This window comes from Bombina bombina, chromosome 3, assembly GCF_027579735.1.
Source record: "Bombina bombina isolate aBomBom1 chromosome 3, aBomBom1.pri, whole genome shotgun sequence".
In the NCBI taxonomy this organism is placed as follows: domain Eukaryota; kingdom Metazoa; phylum Chordata; class Amphibia; order Anura; family Bombinatoridae; genus Bombina; species Bombina bombina.
Window position 1 is genome coordinate 799,254,270 of NC_069501.1, and position 13,808 is coordinate 799,268,077.

Consider the following 13,808-nt stretch of genomic DNA (forward strand, 5'->3'; position numbering starts at 1 on the left):
AGTAATTGTAATCCACAAAAATCTGCATGTCAGCTGTTTGAAGTGCTGCAAATGTTGAATATCATCCATCTCTTTCTACGCATTTCAGAATCTACCCGATGCCTTTATCAAGATGACTGGATGTTAGATTTTGCTGGTCTTTTATACCCTTCATCTTAAAGGGACAGAGTCATAATTTAATTTAATATGATATATGTTTTTTTTCAAACACTGAATATAATCAATTTATGCTCTTGTGAGTTAATTTTAAAGTTTCAGCAGTTTTCAACAATTTAAAATCTTCCCAAATACATAAAAATACAACAAGTCTAAAACGCATAGTGAATTGGTAATATAAAAGATAATGGATTATATAAAAAAAACTACTGTGAAAATTCATAAGAAGGTGGTGATTATAAATTGTCTTTGTTCGCTTATTTATATATGAGTAAAGGCATGGGTCTGATAATGTTTTGTAATTTCAAATATCATATTGTCTATTCCTTAAACAAATGGATTTCGGTCTAGCTCCACATTCAAACCATTTGGTGTTAGGGTATTGAAATGAAAGATCCATTTGGTGTTAGGGTATTGAAATGAAAGATCAATTCAGCCTCTGCAAGTAGAAGGCTTCTTGTGATGTTGCCTCCCCTATGTTGTTTTATTCTTTTCAAACCCCAATATTTAAATCCGTCAGTTTTCTTATTGTGGAATTCCTTGAAATGATTGGACAATAGATGGTCCTCAAAGCCCCATTCTATATTTAATAGGTGCTGCCTTATTCTGTCCTGCAGGGGGCGCCCTGTTTGTCCCAAATACTGATTCTTACATTTGCACTGTATTAAATATATTATATTAATATCTGTGCACCTTATAATATCCCTTATGTGAAATTCATAGTCTGATGTGCTGGATTTAATTGTTTTGCATTTATTGATAAATTTGCAGGTTTTGAATCCATGACATGGGAAAAAACCTTTGAGTCTATTTCCTGATAAGTCTGCTTCAATCATATTAATCTTTTTATATTTTGAATTCACAATGGAGCAATAAACTGGTAATGTTCAAAAGATTTATAGATTATATTTTAATTATATAGAGAGGGGGTAAAGCAATCCTAAATATGTTTATAGATTATTTAAATTATAATGAATGGGATCTCACGTTCACCCATGAGTCAAGTTCACAACATATAGACTTTTTAGACATTACAGTAGGGATAGAACAAAACACCATAGTAACCAAAACTTTTTCAAAAAGGTTGACACAAATAACTATATTCATTTCCAGAGCTGTCACTTAGACCTTTGGAAATAGAAAATGTATGCTTACCTGATACATTTATTTCCGGATATGGTGAGTCCACGGCTTCATCAATTACTGTTGGGAATATCACTCCTAGGCAGCAGGAGGAAGCAAAGAGCACCACAGCAAAGCTGTTAAGTATCACTTCCCTTCCCACAACCCCCAGTCATTCGACCAATGGGAAATGGAGAAAAAAGAAGTAACACAAGGTGTAGAGGTGCCAGAGGTTTAGACAAAATTAAATGTCTGTAAATAAGGGGCGGGCCGTGGACTAAATTTATCAAGTAAGCATACATTTGCTTTTCTTTCCTAAGATATGGAGAGTCCACGACTTCATCAATTACTGTTGGGAACCAATGCCCAAGCTAGAGGACACAAATGAATAGGGAGGGACAATACAGGTAACCTAAACAGAATTCCCCACCACTTGAAAAACCTTTCTCCCAAAAAACGGCTCATCTGAGGCAAAAGTAACAATTTTGTAAAATTTGGAAAGAGTATGCAAGGAGAACCAAGTTGCAGCCTTGCAATTCTGGTCCACAGAAACTTCATTCTTGAAAGCCCAAGAAGATGAGACAGCCCTCGTGTAATGAGCCATAACTCTCTTAGGAGACTGCAACCCCGCAGTCTGAAAAGCAAACAAATTAAACTTCTCAACCAGAGAAAAGAGAAGTAGCAGAAGCTTTCTGCTACAGAAAAAAAACAGAAGAAAAAAAATAATAAGCACGCACAACATCCCAATTGTGCACACACGTTCCTTTAAGAGATAAGAATGAGGACACAGAGAGGGAACAACAAATTACCAAACAATATTTCCACTTAGGATAAAAAAATGCCTTATCCAAAAAAAGATAAAGCGAATCACACTGTAAAGCCGAGAGTACCTAAACTCTCTGAGGAGAAGATATAGCAAAAAAAGAAAACTTCCAAGATAAAAATTTAAAATCTATGGAATGCTGTGGCTCAAACTGAGCCTGCTGCAAAACCTAAAAACATGGTTAAAGCTTCAAATTGGAGCAACAGACTTAAAGACAGGCCTGATACTAACCAGGGTCTGACAAAAAGGTTACACGTCTGGCACATCCACCAGACATTGTGTAAAAAAGGATACCACAGAAATCTGACCCTTCAGAAAACTGACTGACAAAGCGTCCTCCAGACCGTCCCGGAGAAGGCAAAACCCATAGGAATCCTGACCCTACTTCCAAGCATAGTCCATGAATTCACACCAATCAGGGAATTTACGCCATACCTTATTGTAAAAGTTACTAGTAACAGGTTTGCGAGCCAGAATCATAGTCTCAATGACCGATTCAGAAAACCACGCTTAGACAGAACTAAGCATTCAATCTCCAAGCAGAAAGCTTCAGAGAAAAAGAAAGTTAGATGAAAGAATGGACCCTGAATTAGAAGGTCCTTCCTCAGGAACAACCACCAAGGTGGAAGAATTACATCTCCGCTAGGTCTGTATACCAGATCCTGCAAGACTATGCAGGAATTATTAAAATACTGATGCTCACTCCCATTTGATACGAGCAATGACTCGTAGAAAGAGAGCAAACTCAGGAACAAGCCATCAGAGCATTGAGGATCGCTCTCAACTCCAAGATGGTTTTGGGGAGAGCAAACCTTAAGTCCATAGTCACCAACCCAACAGGCTAGCGACTGTGGTCACTATTACTCAGGAAGGTCTCCGGAAGCATGTGCCCCGAGACAGATGCTCCTGAGCAAACCAAAAGATTCCGGGAAATGCGGACAAAGATCCCGCTACCTCTCACAAGCTATGCGAGCACTCAACCACTAATTCCCCTCTCTGATCCACTTGGAAGAATCTCATCTCATGTTGACATTTCTAGATCTATCCACCGAGACAGAGCGACAAGATCCCCGGTCCACTATCTGAACATGCATAACAGCAGACTCTCAGATGGAATCCAGCAAAGGGATGATGTCCAAGGAAACAACCATCAGACCAATTACCTCCATACATTGATCCACTGAAGGGCCAAAAAGTAGAGTGCCAAAAGAGGCAAGAGGAAAGCATCCTCTATTTTCTGACCTCTGGCAGAAATATTTTCAGAGATAGGGAAAACTATTATGGTCCCTAAGAAAACTACCCCTGCAGTTCGAACAAGGGAACTCATTTTATGATTCACTTCCCATCCGTGGGAACGAAGAAAAGACAACAAGATCTCTATATGAGAGTCAGCTTGCCGAAAAGATGGTGCCTGATCATTATGTCATCCAGAAAGGGCACCACAGCAATTCCACAAAACCTATTCACTGCTAAGATAGCCCCCTCTGGGAGCCGAGGCAAGGCCAAAGGGAAGAGCCACAAACTGAAAGTGTTTATCTAGAAGGCAAATCTCAGGAGCTTGAAAATAGATGTCCTCCAGGTCTATGGTCAGCATGAACTGACCCTCTTAGACCAAAGGAAGAATGAAAAACAATGGTTTCCATAGTGAAGGATGGTACCCTGATCAAACTAGTTGAGATACTTTAGGTCTAGAAAAGGATGAAAAATTGCCTATTTTTTTATTACCATGAACTGGAAGATTAGAACCTCTAGAACCTGTTCCCTTACAGGAACTGGAACTATCACTCACAGGGAAGACAAGTCCCAAACACACTTCAAAAATGCCTCTCTGTTATCTGGATCACAGAAATATTTGAGAGGTAGAACCTGCCTCTAGGAGGAAATGTATGAATTCTATTTAGAAATCCTAAGATACTATGTCCACAGCCTATCTGGGACATCTTATATCCATATTTGAAGAAAAACAGAGGGATTCAGCCCCCAGCATTTCATCTTGTTTTATGGTAGAAAGACCCTTTCTACCCAAAATATCAGAAATATTTCTGTCAGATCAGGACCAAAACAAGGTCTTACCCTTGTAAGGCAGTGCCAGAAGCTTGGACTCAGAGGAAAAATCCACTGACCAAGAAATAGCCACAACGCCCCATGGGCTAGCACAGCAAAGACAGATATCTTGGCTCCCAGCTAAAAGACATGCAAGGTAGCAGCAGAAATAAAAGAATTGTCTAGCTTAAGAGTCTTAATTCTGTTCTGGATCTCCTCCAAAGGAGTCCCTACTAAAATGGAATCAGACAAGGCGTTGCACCAATAAAATGCTGCACTAGACACAGTGTCAATACAAACTTCCATATAAGCCTCCAGCTTAGTCCATTGATCCTTAAAAGAGCAGCTATCCTCTATAGGATTCATAGTTCTCTTAGCCAGAGCAGACATGGCCCCTACTACTTAGGCACCGTGCGCCATGATATTTAATAGAGACAGCGACAGGAAACATCCTTTTTAAAGACGGGGACAGGGAAAGATGAATCCCTGACTTTCTGGAACAGGAAAAACTTCCCAGTGGAATCCTAGTATTCATAAAGTTTACTAGATTCTCTAGGGTTGACAACGACAAGCGTATCAAAGTCATCCCGAGTAGCTAAAACCTCCTTTAACAGTACACGAAGGTGTTCAAGCTTAAATCTGAAGATTACTACTTCAGCATCAGATGAAGGAATTATACTGTCCGAGACTGAGATTTCACCCTCAGAGGCTACCGACATATCCTCCTCATCCAACTTATGAGGGAGGGCAACCTGTGTAGCAGTAAGTGGAACAGAAACCTTACTATCTGAACTCAAATTTCCTCCAGAATTTTCCCTTTAACATAGGAAAATCAGATAATGCCACAGAAACCACAAAAGATAGCTGTACAGAAAAATCAATATGCAAATACACTCCTCCAGGAGATCAAAAGTAACCATAGGGCACTGCATGTAATGCCATTAAGGCTTGGGACGTTAGAGGAGAAAACTGTGGCATTGCCTAAACAGCATCATCCTAAGAGAAATAGGGCTCAGTGGGCAACAATCTATCAATTTATGCACCACAGAATTGCATATGCCAAACAATTTGTGCAACAGAGTATAAACACGCTAAATCAAATTACACATATACACCCATGTCCTTTAACAAAAACATTAAAATATTTATTATTTTTTAGGTACTGTCACTTTAAAAACCTGAAAGTTTACATAAAACTTATGTGGAAACTGTACTTTCCTTTGGCCTTAGCTGCAGTTCTGGTCTGCAACAGAAAAAAATCATAGAAGGAGTAGCACTACAGGGCTACCAACTAGATGGCTACTATAATTTCCTTAATACAAAAAGACAGCATAGTGCTCTTCTGCCAATCTAGGTCAATATAATGTCGGTAGAAGAGAGGACGCCGCTCTGCTTAGAAGAAAGTGGAAGCAGGTCACGTAATACTCCAAGCGCGTGACTCTCTCTCCGTCAAGAGACTTGTAATGGCGGATATAAAAACCCATGTAGGGACCGGAGATAACTTAGCGCTGCAACCAACAAGCTAGCCAAAACCACACAAAAATAAAAGCATATCTTATTCCTGGAAAACCTCCTTTCATTTAGAGTGAAATAACCTGGATGGTCTTAATGTGTAGACAACATAAAGGGTTATAGGCAAGAGCTATTGCTGACAATAGCTCTAACGTACCCCACAACAATATATCTCATTAGCCCAATCTGAATTCATTGCACACTACATAAGAAAAAAGGAAAGTGTGCAAACAAACCAACAGCCTGCCAGTTTAATAAAACATACGATTTTAAATGCCCACAACAAGTACAGGGGGATATGCTTAAAATTCCCAATTAAAAGAATTACCCCTTAGTCTCAGAATCACAAAGTGCTTGCTCCTGCCAACAAATATCCTGTATAAAGGATATATATGTTCCATAAAGTTGGGAATCAGAGGTAGAGGTGGGAGATATTATAATTTCAGATCATGCAATTATTTCATTATTCTTCCCATTAGGTAATAAGGAAAGGGCAAAAATACCTAGTTTTGTTTTTCCTCGTTACCTTTACACCAATCCTAAATTCATTAGTTATCTAAAAGGATCCTGGCAGAGATATTATATGGAGAATATAGAGTATCTTAACAAACCGGAAATTTTATGGGAGGCCTATAAAACAGTGTTGCGGGGTGAGATCCAGTCATATGTGAGTATAGCTAGGAAGAAAAGGCGAGCACGAGAAACTCAAATTACAAATCAAGTTAGAAACTCTTATAGGAAATTTTGTTTAAATCGTACAGAAGGCAACTGGAGAATGTATAGAGCTAATAGGCAAGAAAGAGACCTTTTTCTTAAACAAAGATCAATAGAGGAGGAAGCAAAAATAAATCTCCATTTTAGAGGTTTATATGGTTGTTCAGCTAAATATCTGGCCAGACTCACTAAAGCTATTCGAACAACTAAAGGTAGATCAACAGAATCCAAAGAGATATTAGAAACTTTTTTTAACTATTATCAACAACTTTATTCAGCGATAGAAACTGATAATGTGAACCAAGATATTTTCTGGAATACGGTAGTAGTACCTAAAATATCTTCTGAGGATTTAAATGCAATTAATGCCCCGATCTCTATAGAAGAAATCAGAAGCACCATAGATAATTTAAAGTTAAACAAAGCTGCAGGTCCAGATGGTTTTCCTGCTGAATATTATCGGTGTATTGGTGAAGACATACTTATTATTTTAGAAAAACGTTTTAATTTTTACTATTGTACAAGGAATCCCATTTCAACTTATTTTTTGGCTGCAAACATTTCCCTTATCCTAAAGAAAGGTAAAAATTCTGAAGATCCAGCCTCTTATAGACCAATTTCGGTCTTAAATATGGACTATAAAATACTAATGACGATCATAGCGTCCAGATTATCGCTTTGTTTGTACCAAATTATTCACCCAGACCAATCCGGATTTATGGCGTCCAGGAATCCGACCAAAAATATTTGTAAATTAATTAACTTTCTGGATTATGCGTGGAATGTGGATAAGGGTAAGAGGGAGCCATTATGGCAAGATGCAGCCATTTTGTCTTTAGACGCAGTTAAAGCGTTCGATTCGATTTTATGGGATTACCTGTTTAAGGCGTTAGAACAGTTTGGATTTAATGGTGAATTTCTTTGGTTTATACATAGAGTATATTATAACCCAATATCTTATATACTTATTAATGGGTCGGTCTCTTCCAAAATTGTGCTACAACGTGGTACCAGACAAGGGTGTCCCTTGTCTCCGGTGCTTTTTAATATTGCATTAGAACCTCTGGCTATACGATTTAGAGAAGTGTTATCAGGAGTTTCGTTTGGTACCCAGTATCTTAAAACTCTGTTATATGCTGATGATGTCTTATTATTCCTGGTCAATACACATCAGACTATACCAGATGTACTGCAAATCTTGACAATGTTTAGCTCTTTTTCTGGATACAAGATACATTTTGAAAAGAGTGAGTTGATGTGTTTTAATAATGTAAAAATTATAACTCATACGGATCCATTTAAATGTGTGGATGCTATTAAATATCTTGGTTTAGTTTTGCATAAAAATCCTACTTTCTGGTACAAAGATAATTTTGGGCCCTTACTTGAAAAAATTGAAACAGACCTTCAGCTGTGGACAGCATTTCCATTGCCATTGACAGCTCGTGTTAATCTTGTCAAGTCTATTATTTTTCCGCGTCTGCTCTACCCGTTACAGAATTTGCGGTTATTTATACCATATAAAGACCTGAAATCAATTAATGCACTTTTTTCTAAATTTATATGGAATAATAAGAAGCCTCGAATAGCTCTTATGAAACTAATGTAAAATACTGGGGCAGCAGGACTTGCTCTCCCCAATCTTAGATTATATAATCTGGCGGCTATGGCTAAAATAGCAATAGATTGGCTTTCGGGATCTAGCCTAGTATCATCTATAGACTTGGAATCTTTCCTAATCGCCCCGTTCTCTGTAAAAGCCCTTTTACATATGCAAGTGCAGAAACTGCCGCAGAATGTTAGCTGTATCATGTCCTTTAAGAACATAGTTCAGGCCTGGCAAAAATTTTGTAGAATTTTAGATCTAGATTACTCTGTGTCAGAGTTTTTACCCATATTAAACAATCCAAGTTTTTTGCCGGGCTTATATCAAAGAGCATTCAAAGATTGGGCTGATAAAGGACTTTGTTATGTAAGACCATTATTAGCTGAAAATCATCAAATATTAGCTGCAGAGGAGGTCTTTAGCAAATTTGGAATACCCAGAAGAAATCTATTCGCTTACTTTCAAATCCGCCATTTTATATCAGAGCAGAATTGGTATGCTTCATCTTTGGTGGCCTGGTCAGATGTTAAGCTGTGTATACAAAAATTTAATTCAGGTGATTCTTCAATCTCTCTGATGTATGACATCATGCTGAATAAGCAGAGTCTAACAGTTAAGGATAATATTTGCAAATTTTGGGCACCATTAATCCCCTTGGTAGATTATGATACAATTAAGCAGAGCTTTGAGTTAATACGTAAATGTAAAGTGCCGGTGGCTTGGAATGAATCTCATATGAAATTGATTAATAATTTTTATTTTTCTCCATGGAAACTAATGAAGATTTATCCCTCTGTGGTTAATATATGTCCATATTGTGCACATACCAGAGCGGATATACTTCATATGTTCTGGTCATGCCCCAAAGTTAGACAACTATGGTTGAAAATTATTTATTGGTTCAATAAATCATATAAAGTTACAATTGCCCTTTCCGCCGAGGACATTATTTTTTTATTTCAGCTAAAAGATGTTTTTAATAGTAATACTGTAAATAGCCTAAATACAATTATTCTGGCAGTAAGATCCTGTATACTTAAAAACTGGAAAACCAGGCATGTACCTGGACTTTCTATGATTTTTAAAACTCTTCAAAATCAAATTCTCTTTGAATCACATAATTTGTATGATGTATCTGAGAGGAGAATTAAGAAGTTTCTATGGAAATGGTCTCCTGTTATTTTGTCTTTTCCAGTTGCATCTCAGAGAGTGATCCTTTCCCTATTCTTAGCTTCAGTGAGCTTTGCAGAACTGACGTTATTAAATGTCTTTCCACATACTTGGATTACGCGGCCTTGAGAGGAGTGTGGGGTAGAGGCGGAGGGGAGGGGGGGTAGGACCAAAGTTTGGGGGGGGGGGTTTTTGTTTTATTTTTTGTTTTTTTATTTTTTGTTTGTTTGTGTGTATGAGTGGGTGTTTGTGCGACTTTCAAATTTTGAAGATTATCTTGTATTATGACGATTAAGTTTGTTCATTGGAAATATGGGAAGAAAGGGGAAAAAGTATGTAAAGAGCAGATAAGGAAAAGAAAGGACCCAATAGGTATATATTTGGTTTTAGATGTTGTACATTGATATACCTTAATTCGTGGATTTTTAGATAAAATCTTTACAGTGTTGGTTTCATTTTTCCCTTTTTGTGTTTTCTTGTTTTTTGTACCATATAGTATGCTGGGCCCTGCGTGGCGCAAGATATGTAATTTGATTTTCATGTATGTACTGTTCTTTACATATAAATAAAGAGAATTGAAAAAAAAAACTTAGCGCTGCAACCAACAAGCTAGCCAAAACCACACAAAAATAAAGCACATCTTATTCCTGGAAAACCTCCTTTCATTTAGAGAATTACAAGATGTCTGCAGCCGCTCCACTCAGATAAGACGAACGGAGGCGGGTCACGTGGCTAGCCTAATAGAAATTGCACAGAGATATATCAAACGCGCCTTTCTCCCTCAGAAAAACAAATTGCAAGTGAAATAACCTGGATGGTCTTAATGTGTAGACAACATAAAGGGTTATAGGCAAGAGCTATTGCTGACAATAGCTCTAACGTACCCCACAGCAATATATCTCATTAGCCCAATCTGAATTCATTGCACACTACATAAGAAAAAAGGAAAGTGTGCAAACAAACCAACAGCCTGCCAGTTTAATAAAACATACGATTTTAAATGCCCACAACAAGTACAGGGGGATATGCTTAAAATTCCCAATTAAAAGAATTACCCCTTAGTCTCAGAATCACAAAGTGCTTGCTCCTGCCAACAAATATCCTGTATAAAGGATATATATGTTCCATAAAGTTGCAGTCAGTATCTGTTATTAACTTTAGTGCCCATCTCCTCCTAGAAGACAAAAAAGGCACTTACCTGCATTCTAGCCGTCCAGCATAGGCCTGTGGAAAAAAGAAAGATCAGAGCATACCTACTCTGGCTTTCCATACTAGGGCAGCAAATATGTTAGGAAAATGCAGCAAGGCCCACCTTACAAGCTCCTAACTGCTTTAAAACCACCACTACTCTACTGAAGAGACTACGGTTAGACCCAATCCTTGAAACAAAAGCAAAATCATAGTAAACCTACTATGGCTTTCTAAAAGCAATAAAATCTTGCTTGTAGCGAAGAATCTTCTGTCACAAAAAAGTCTAGAACCCTCAAGAGCAACAAGTGGAAACAAGGTAAGATTAGACATCCACAGATAACTGAGTGGAAACCACTCTATTTAAAGATCTGTAAGGTAAAACTATGAACACTATTAGGTATTTCTTCACCCTGTATACACATCTGAAGCTGATATATCTGCCTGAATTGCAGAGATAAACAACAGAACTCTCTTGACTTTTTCTTTTATACCTTGGAAGTGCTATAGATTCTAGTTGTGGCCGCAACATATTTATATTGTTACATTTCATATTGTTACATTTTATATTGTAATATTGCTATATTATTATGCATAGTAATTCTACTTATTAATTTATAATAAGTTGATAAATTACCTAAATAACTCGAATATCGCATGTACATCTATTTCTCATATATAAGTATATAATCCCCAGAGCCTACTTTTTGCAAGCGCCACTCTTTTCACCTTATTATTTCCGTCTATACCCCTAATTTGGAATGTGTGTGAGAGAATTACGTTCTTTTTTAGAGTGTGCATAGAGGGATTTTGGGCTATTTAAGTTTTAAGGAAACTTTTCTTTCTTATGAGAATAGCCTGTTACTGGTGTATGCTCACTTTGTTCCTGAAGCTTTAACTATCTAGCATCCCATGCCAGTCTCACCAACAGTACCTGCTGGTAATGCTATGCCCGCTGAGAAACCTGTGTCTACCATACCAGTGACAGCCTTCCTCAAACGAGCTGTGTCTGCTGTACCTATCTGTTATCCCGTGACAGTCTCACTAAAAGTACCAGCTGGGTATCCTGTGCCTGTTGAGAAACCTGTGTCTACCTTATCAGTGACAGCCTTCTTCAAACCAGCTGCACCTATCAGGTATTCGGTGTCAACTTCGCCCTTTACTGTTCAATTCAAGCATCCCTGTGTATTGGACATAGTCACTGCATTCTCCTTAAGTTATTCTGAACTTTGTGATTGACTTTTTTTGTTTTGCATAAGGTCTATGTTCGAACTTGCTGTTTCTGTGATCTTCAAGCTAAACTACCAACTGTTCAATCAGTAAAGCTTTCAAAAGACTTTCATTGTTCTGTGTATTTGTTCCTGCATTCCCTCACAATACTGCAGTAAGACTGATAACTGGCCTGTCAAAATTCTTCCATGTGACACCCATCCTCTATTTCCTGCACTGGTTACCAATAAATGGTGCATACAATTCAAGTTTGGCATGCTACTTTAAAGTTTTGCGCAATCAGGTGAAGCTGTCAAAAAAAATAATTGGTTTTCTATATCCCAACTCACACTCTTCGATCAGAATATTCCCTGAAGTTAAATGTATCAAGAATTCACCAAAAATGCTTTTAGCCATGCCGCTCCATCTATATGTAATGCGTAAGGCAGTTCACTCTGTCAAGCTAACTTGAACCTGAGCCAAATACTCGGTGGATTTTAACTTAAATCAATAAAGGATTGTTGTTAATATGATGCAATGCTTTACATTTCTTTTCACATTAGCGTGTGCTGGTATTACTCAGTGGAGCCTTAATATGGCTTTTGCAAAATAGATATTTAGCGCTTCACTGTAATCTGGTCCTATATCTTTAATCGTTAATAATGTCATTTTTAATAAATCAATCCCCTTTACACTCACTAAATGCCTACTCTTCCTAGCTCAGCAGCTTTTTACCTTCCTCAAGAAGCAGTGTTAAGTTTCACAGGAGCTAAAGAGGTTAATAAAAAGGCTGCCAAGCTGGGAGTGCTGCACATAAGGTAAGTGAGGGTAAATAGGGGCTTGATTTTATTGAAATTACATTAACAAAAACAATTTATCTTACAGACAGTTAAAGAGAGGTTGAAAGAATTTGCTTAATATTAGTGATGATAAATTTTACATAAGATCCTAAATTTATGTAATTTGTTTTACTATCCCTCCTCTGGGCCGCCCAATTAAAAATTATTTTTTTGTGTATTTGTTGAGATGTGATGTATCTGCAAGGGACTATCCAGCTCAGAGTATTTACAGCTGCTCAGAGAGCAAAAAAGGAAGAAAAAAAAAAAGAGTTTTGAAGTGGGCAGATGGAACAGGGATAGATAAACGAATGGAACAGAATAAATTTTTTTTTTTTTTTTAGCACATCTCTAATTACACTTGATAAATGATAATATATATATATAAATTACATAGATCTTGTGTTAACATATGCAAAATGTACCATCACTTTAAATTATAGCAGGTATATAATAAGTTGTCAAACTTTTAATTGAATTAGTTCAAATTTAGATCCCTCAATATGAAGATACTCTTGTAATTTATTTCATTATTATCATAAAACTGTTTAACAGATGTAGATGTCTTAAATAATAATAGTTTAATTTCTAAACACAGACAATACAAACAGTGTAAAAATATTTCGTACCCTGTTGCTTTCAAATTTTGAGCGATCATTATTTGCCTTTGCTGTCTTTTCTGCAAGCCTCTTTTGCATTTGTGGACCTCTTCCAAAGAAGATGTAGTTGACAAAGGCATATTCTAATAGGGCCAAGAAGACGAAGACAAAGCAACCCATCAAATACATATCAATTGCCTTGACATAAGGAATTTTAGGTAAGGTCTCTCGAAGATGGGTGTTGATAGTAGTCATGGTCAGCACAGTAGTTATTCCTAAAGAAAAATATGGAATAGAGCTAAGAAAAAATATAGTTCATTCAGAGAAATATTTACCCATTTTATTGTACAAAGCAGCTTTCTAGCAGAAACTTTGTTAAATTAGTTTCAAGATACAGTATATTTAATTTATTATAAGATGAAATAAATATCCTGGCAATTAGGATTTCATGAATTTAAGAATAAAGCATATTAAATGATTAGTTTTTATTTCTAGCATGTTAATGTTTTGTTCAGTGGTATAAACGCAGGTGCATTGTGCTATGGTAAAATGTCCAACTAGCCAGCTACTAAAATTATAGAGGGGGTGAGTTGGCATTTTATGTAGGTCACCTTGTATTTATATGCATTTCCCACAAATCATTTGATAACTTGATGGGAAGATAACTGAAATAAATCTTGTTTCCTATTATTTTATACATTAGGGTAATGTTTAAAAAACTAACAATTGAACAGGATTGTTGTACATAATAAAAATAGAGAGCACATTTTAAGTTTAATAACAGGGATGTGCAGTGGAAACCATTTCATTGCATATGAAATTTTTGTTGT

The 13,808-nt window shown here is 36.9% G+C and overlaps 1 protein-coding gene across 1 annotated transcript in view; it reads right to left on the bottom strand.

Moving 5' to 3' along the window:
- Nucleotides 1–13,808, bottom strand: part of GABRB3 (gamma-aminobutyric acid type A receptor subunit beta3) — a 325,518-nt gene that overhangs the window by 9,396 nt on the left and 302,314 nt on the right. The window contains exon 8 of the mRNA XM_053704898.1: nt 13,009–13,253. Within this exon, the coding sequence (XP_053560873.1) occupies nt 13,009–13,253 (245 nt within the window). The remainder of the gene's footprint in view (nt 1–13,008; nt 13,254–13,808) is intronic.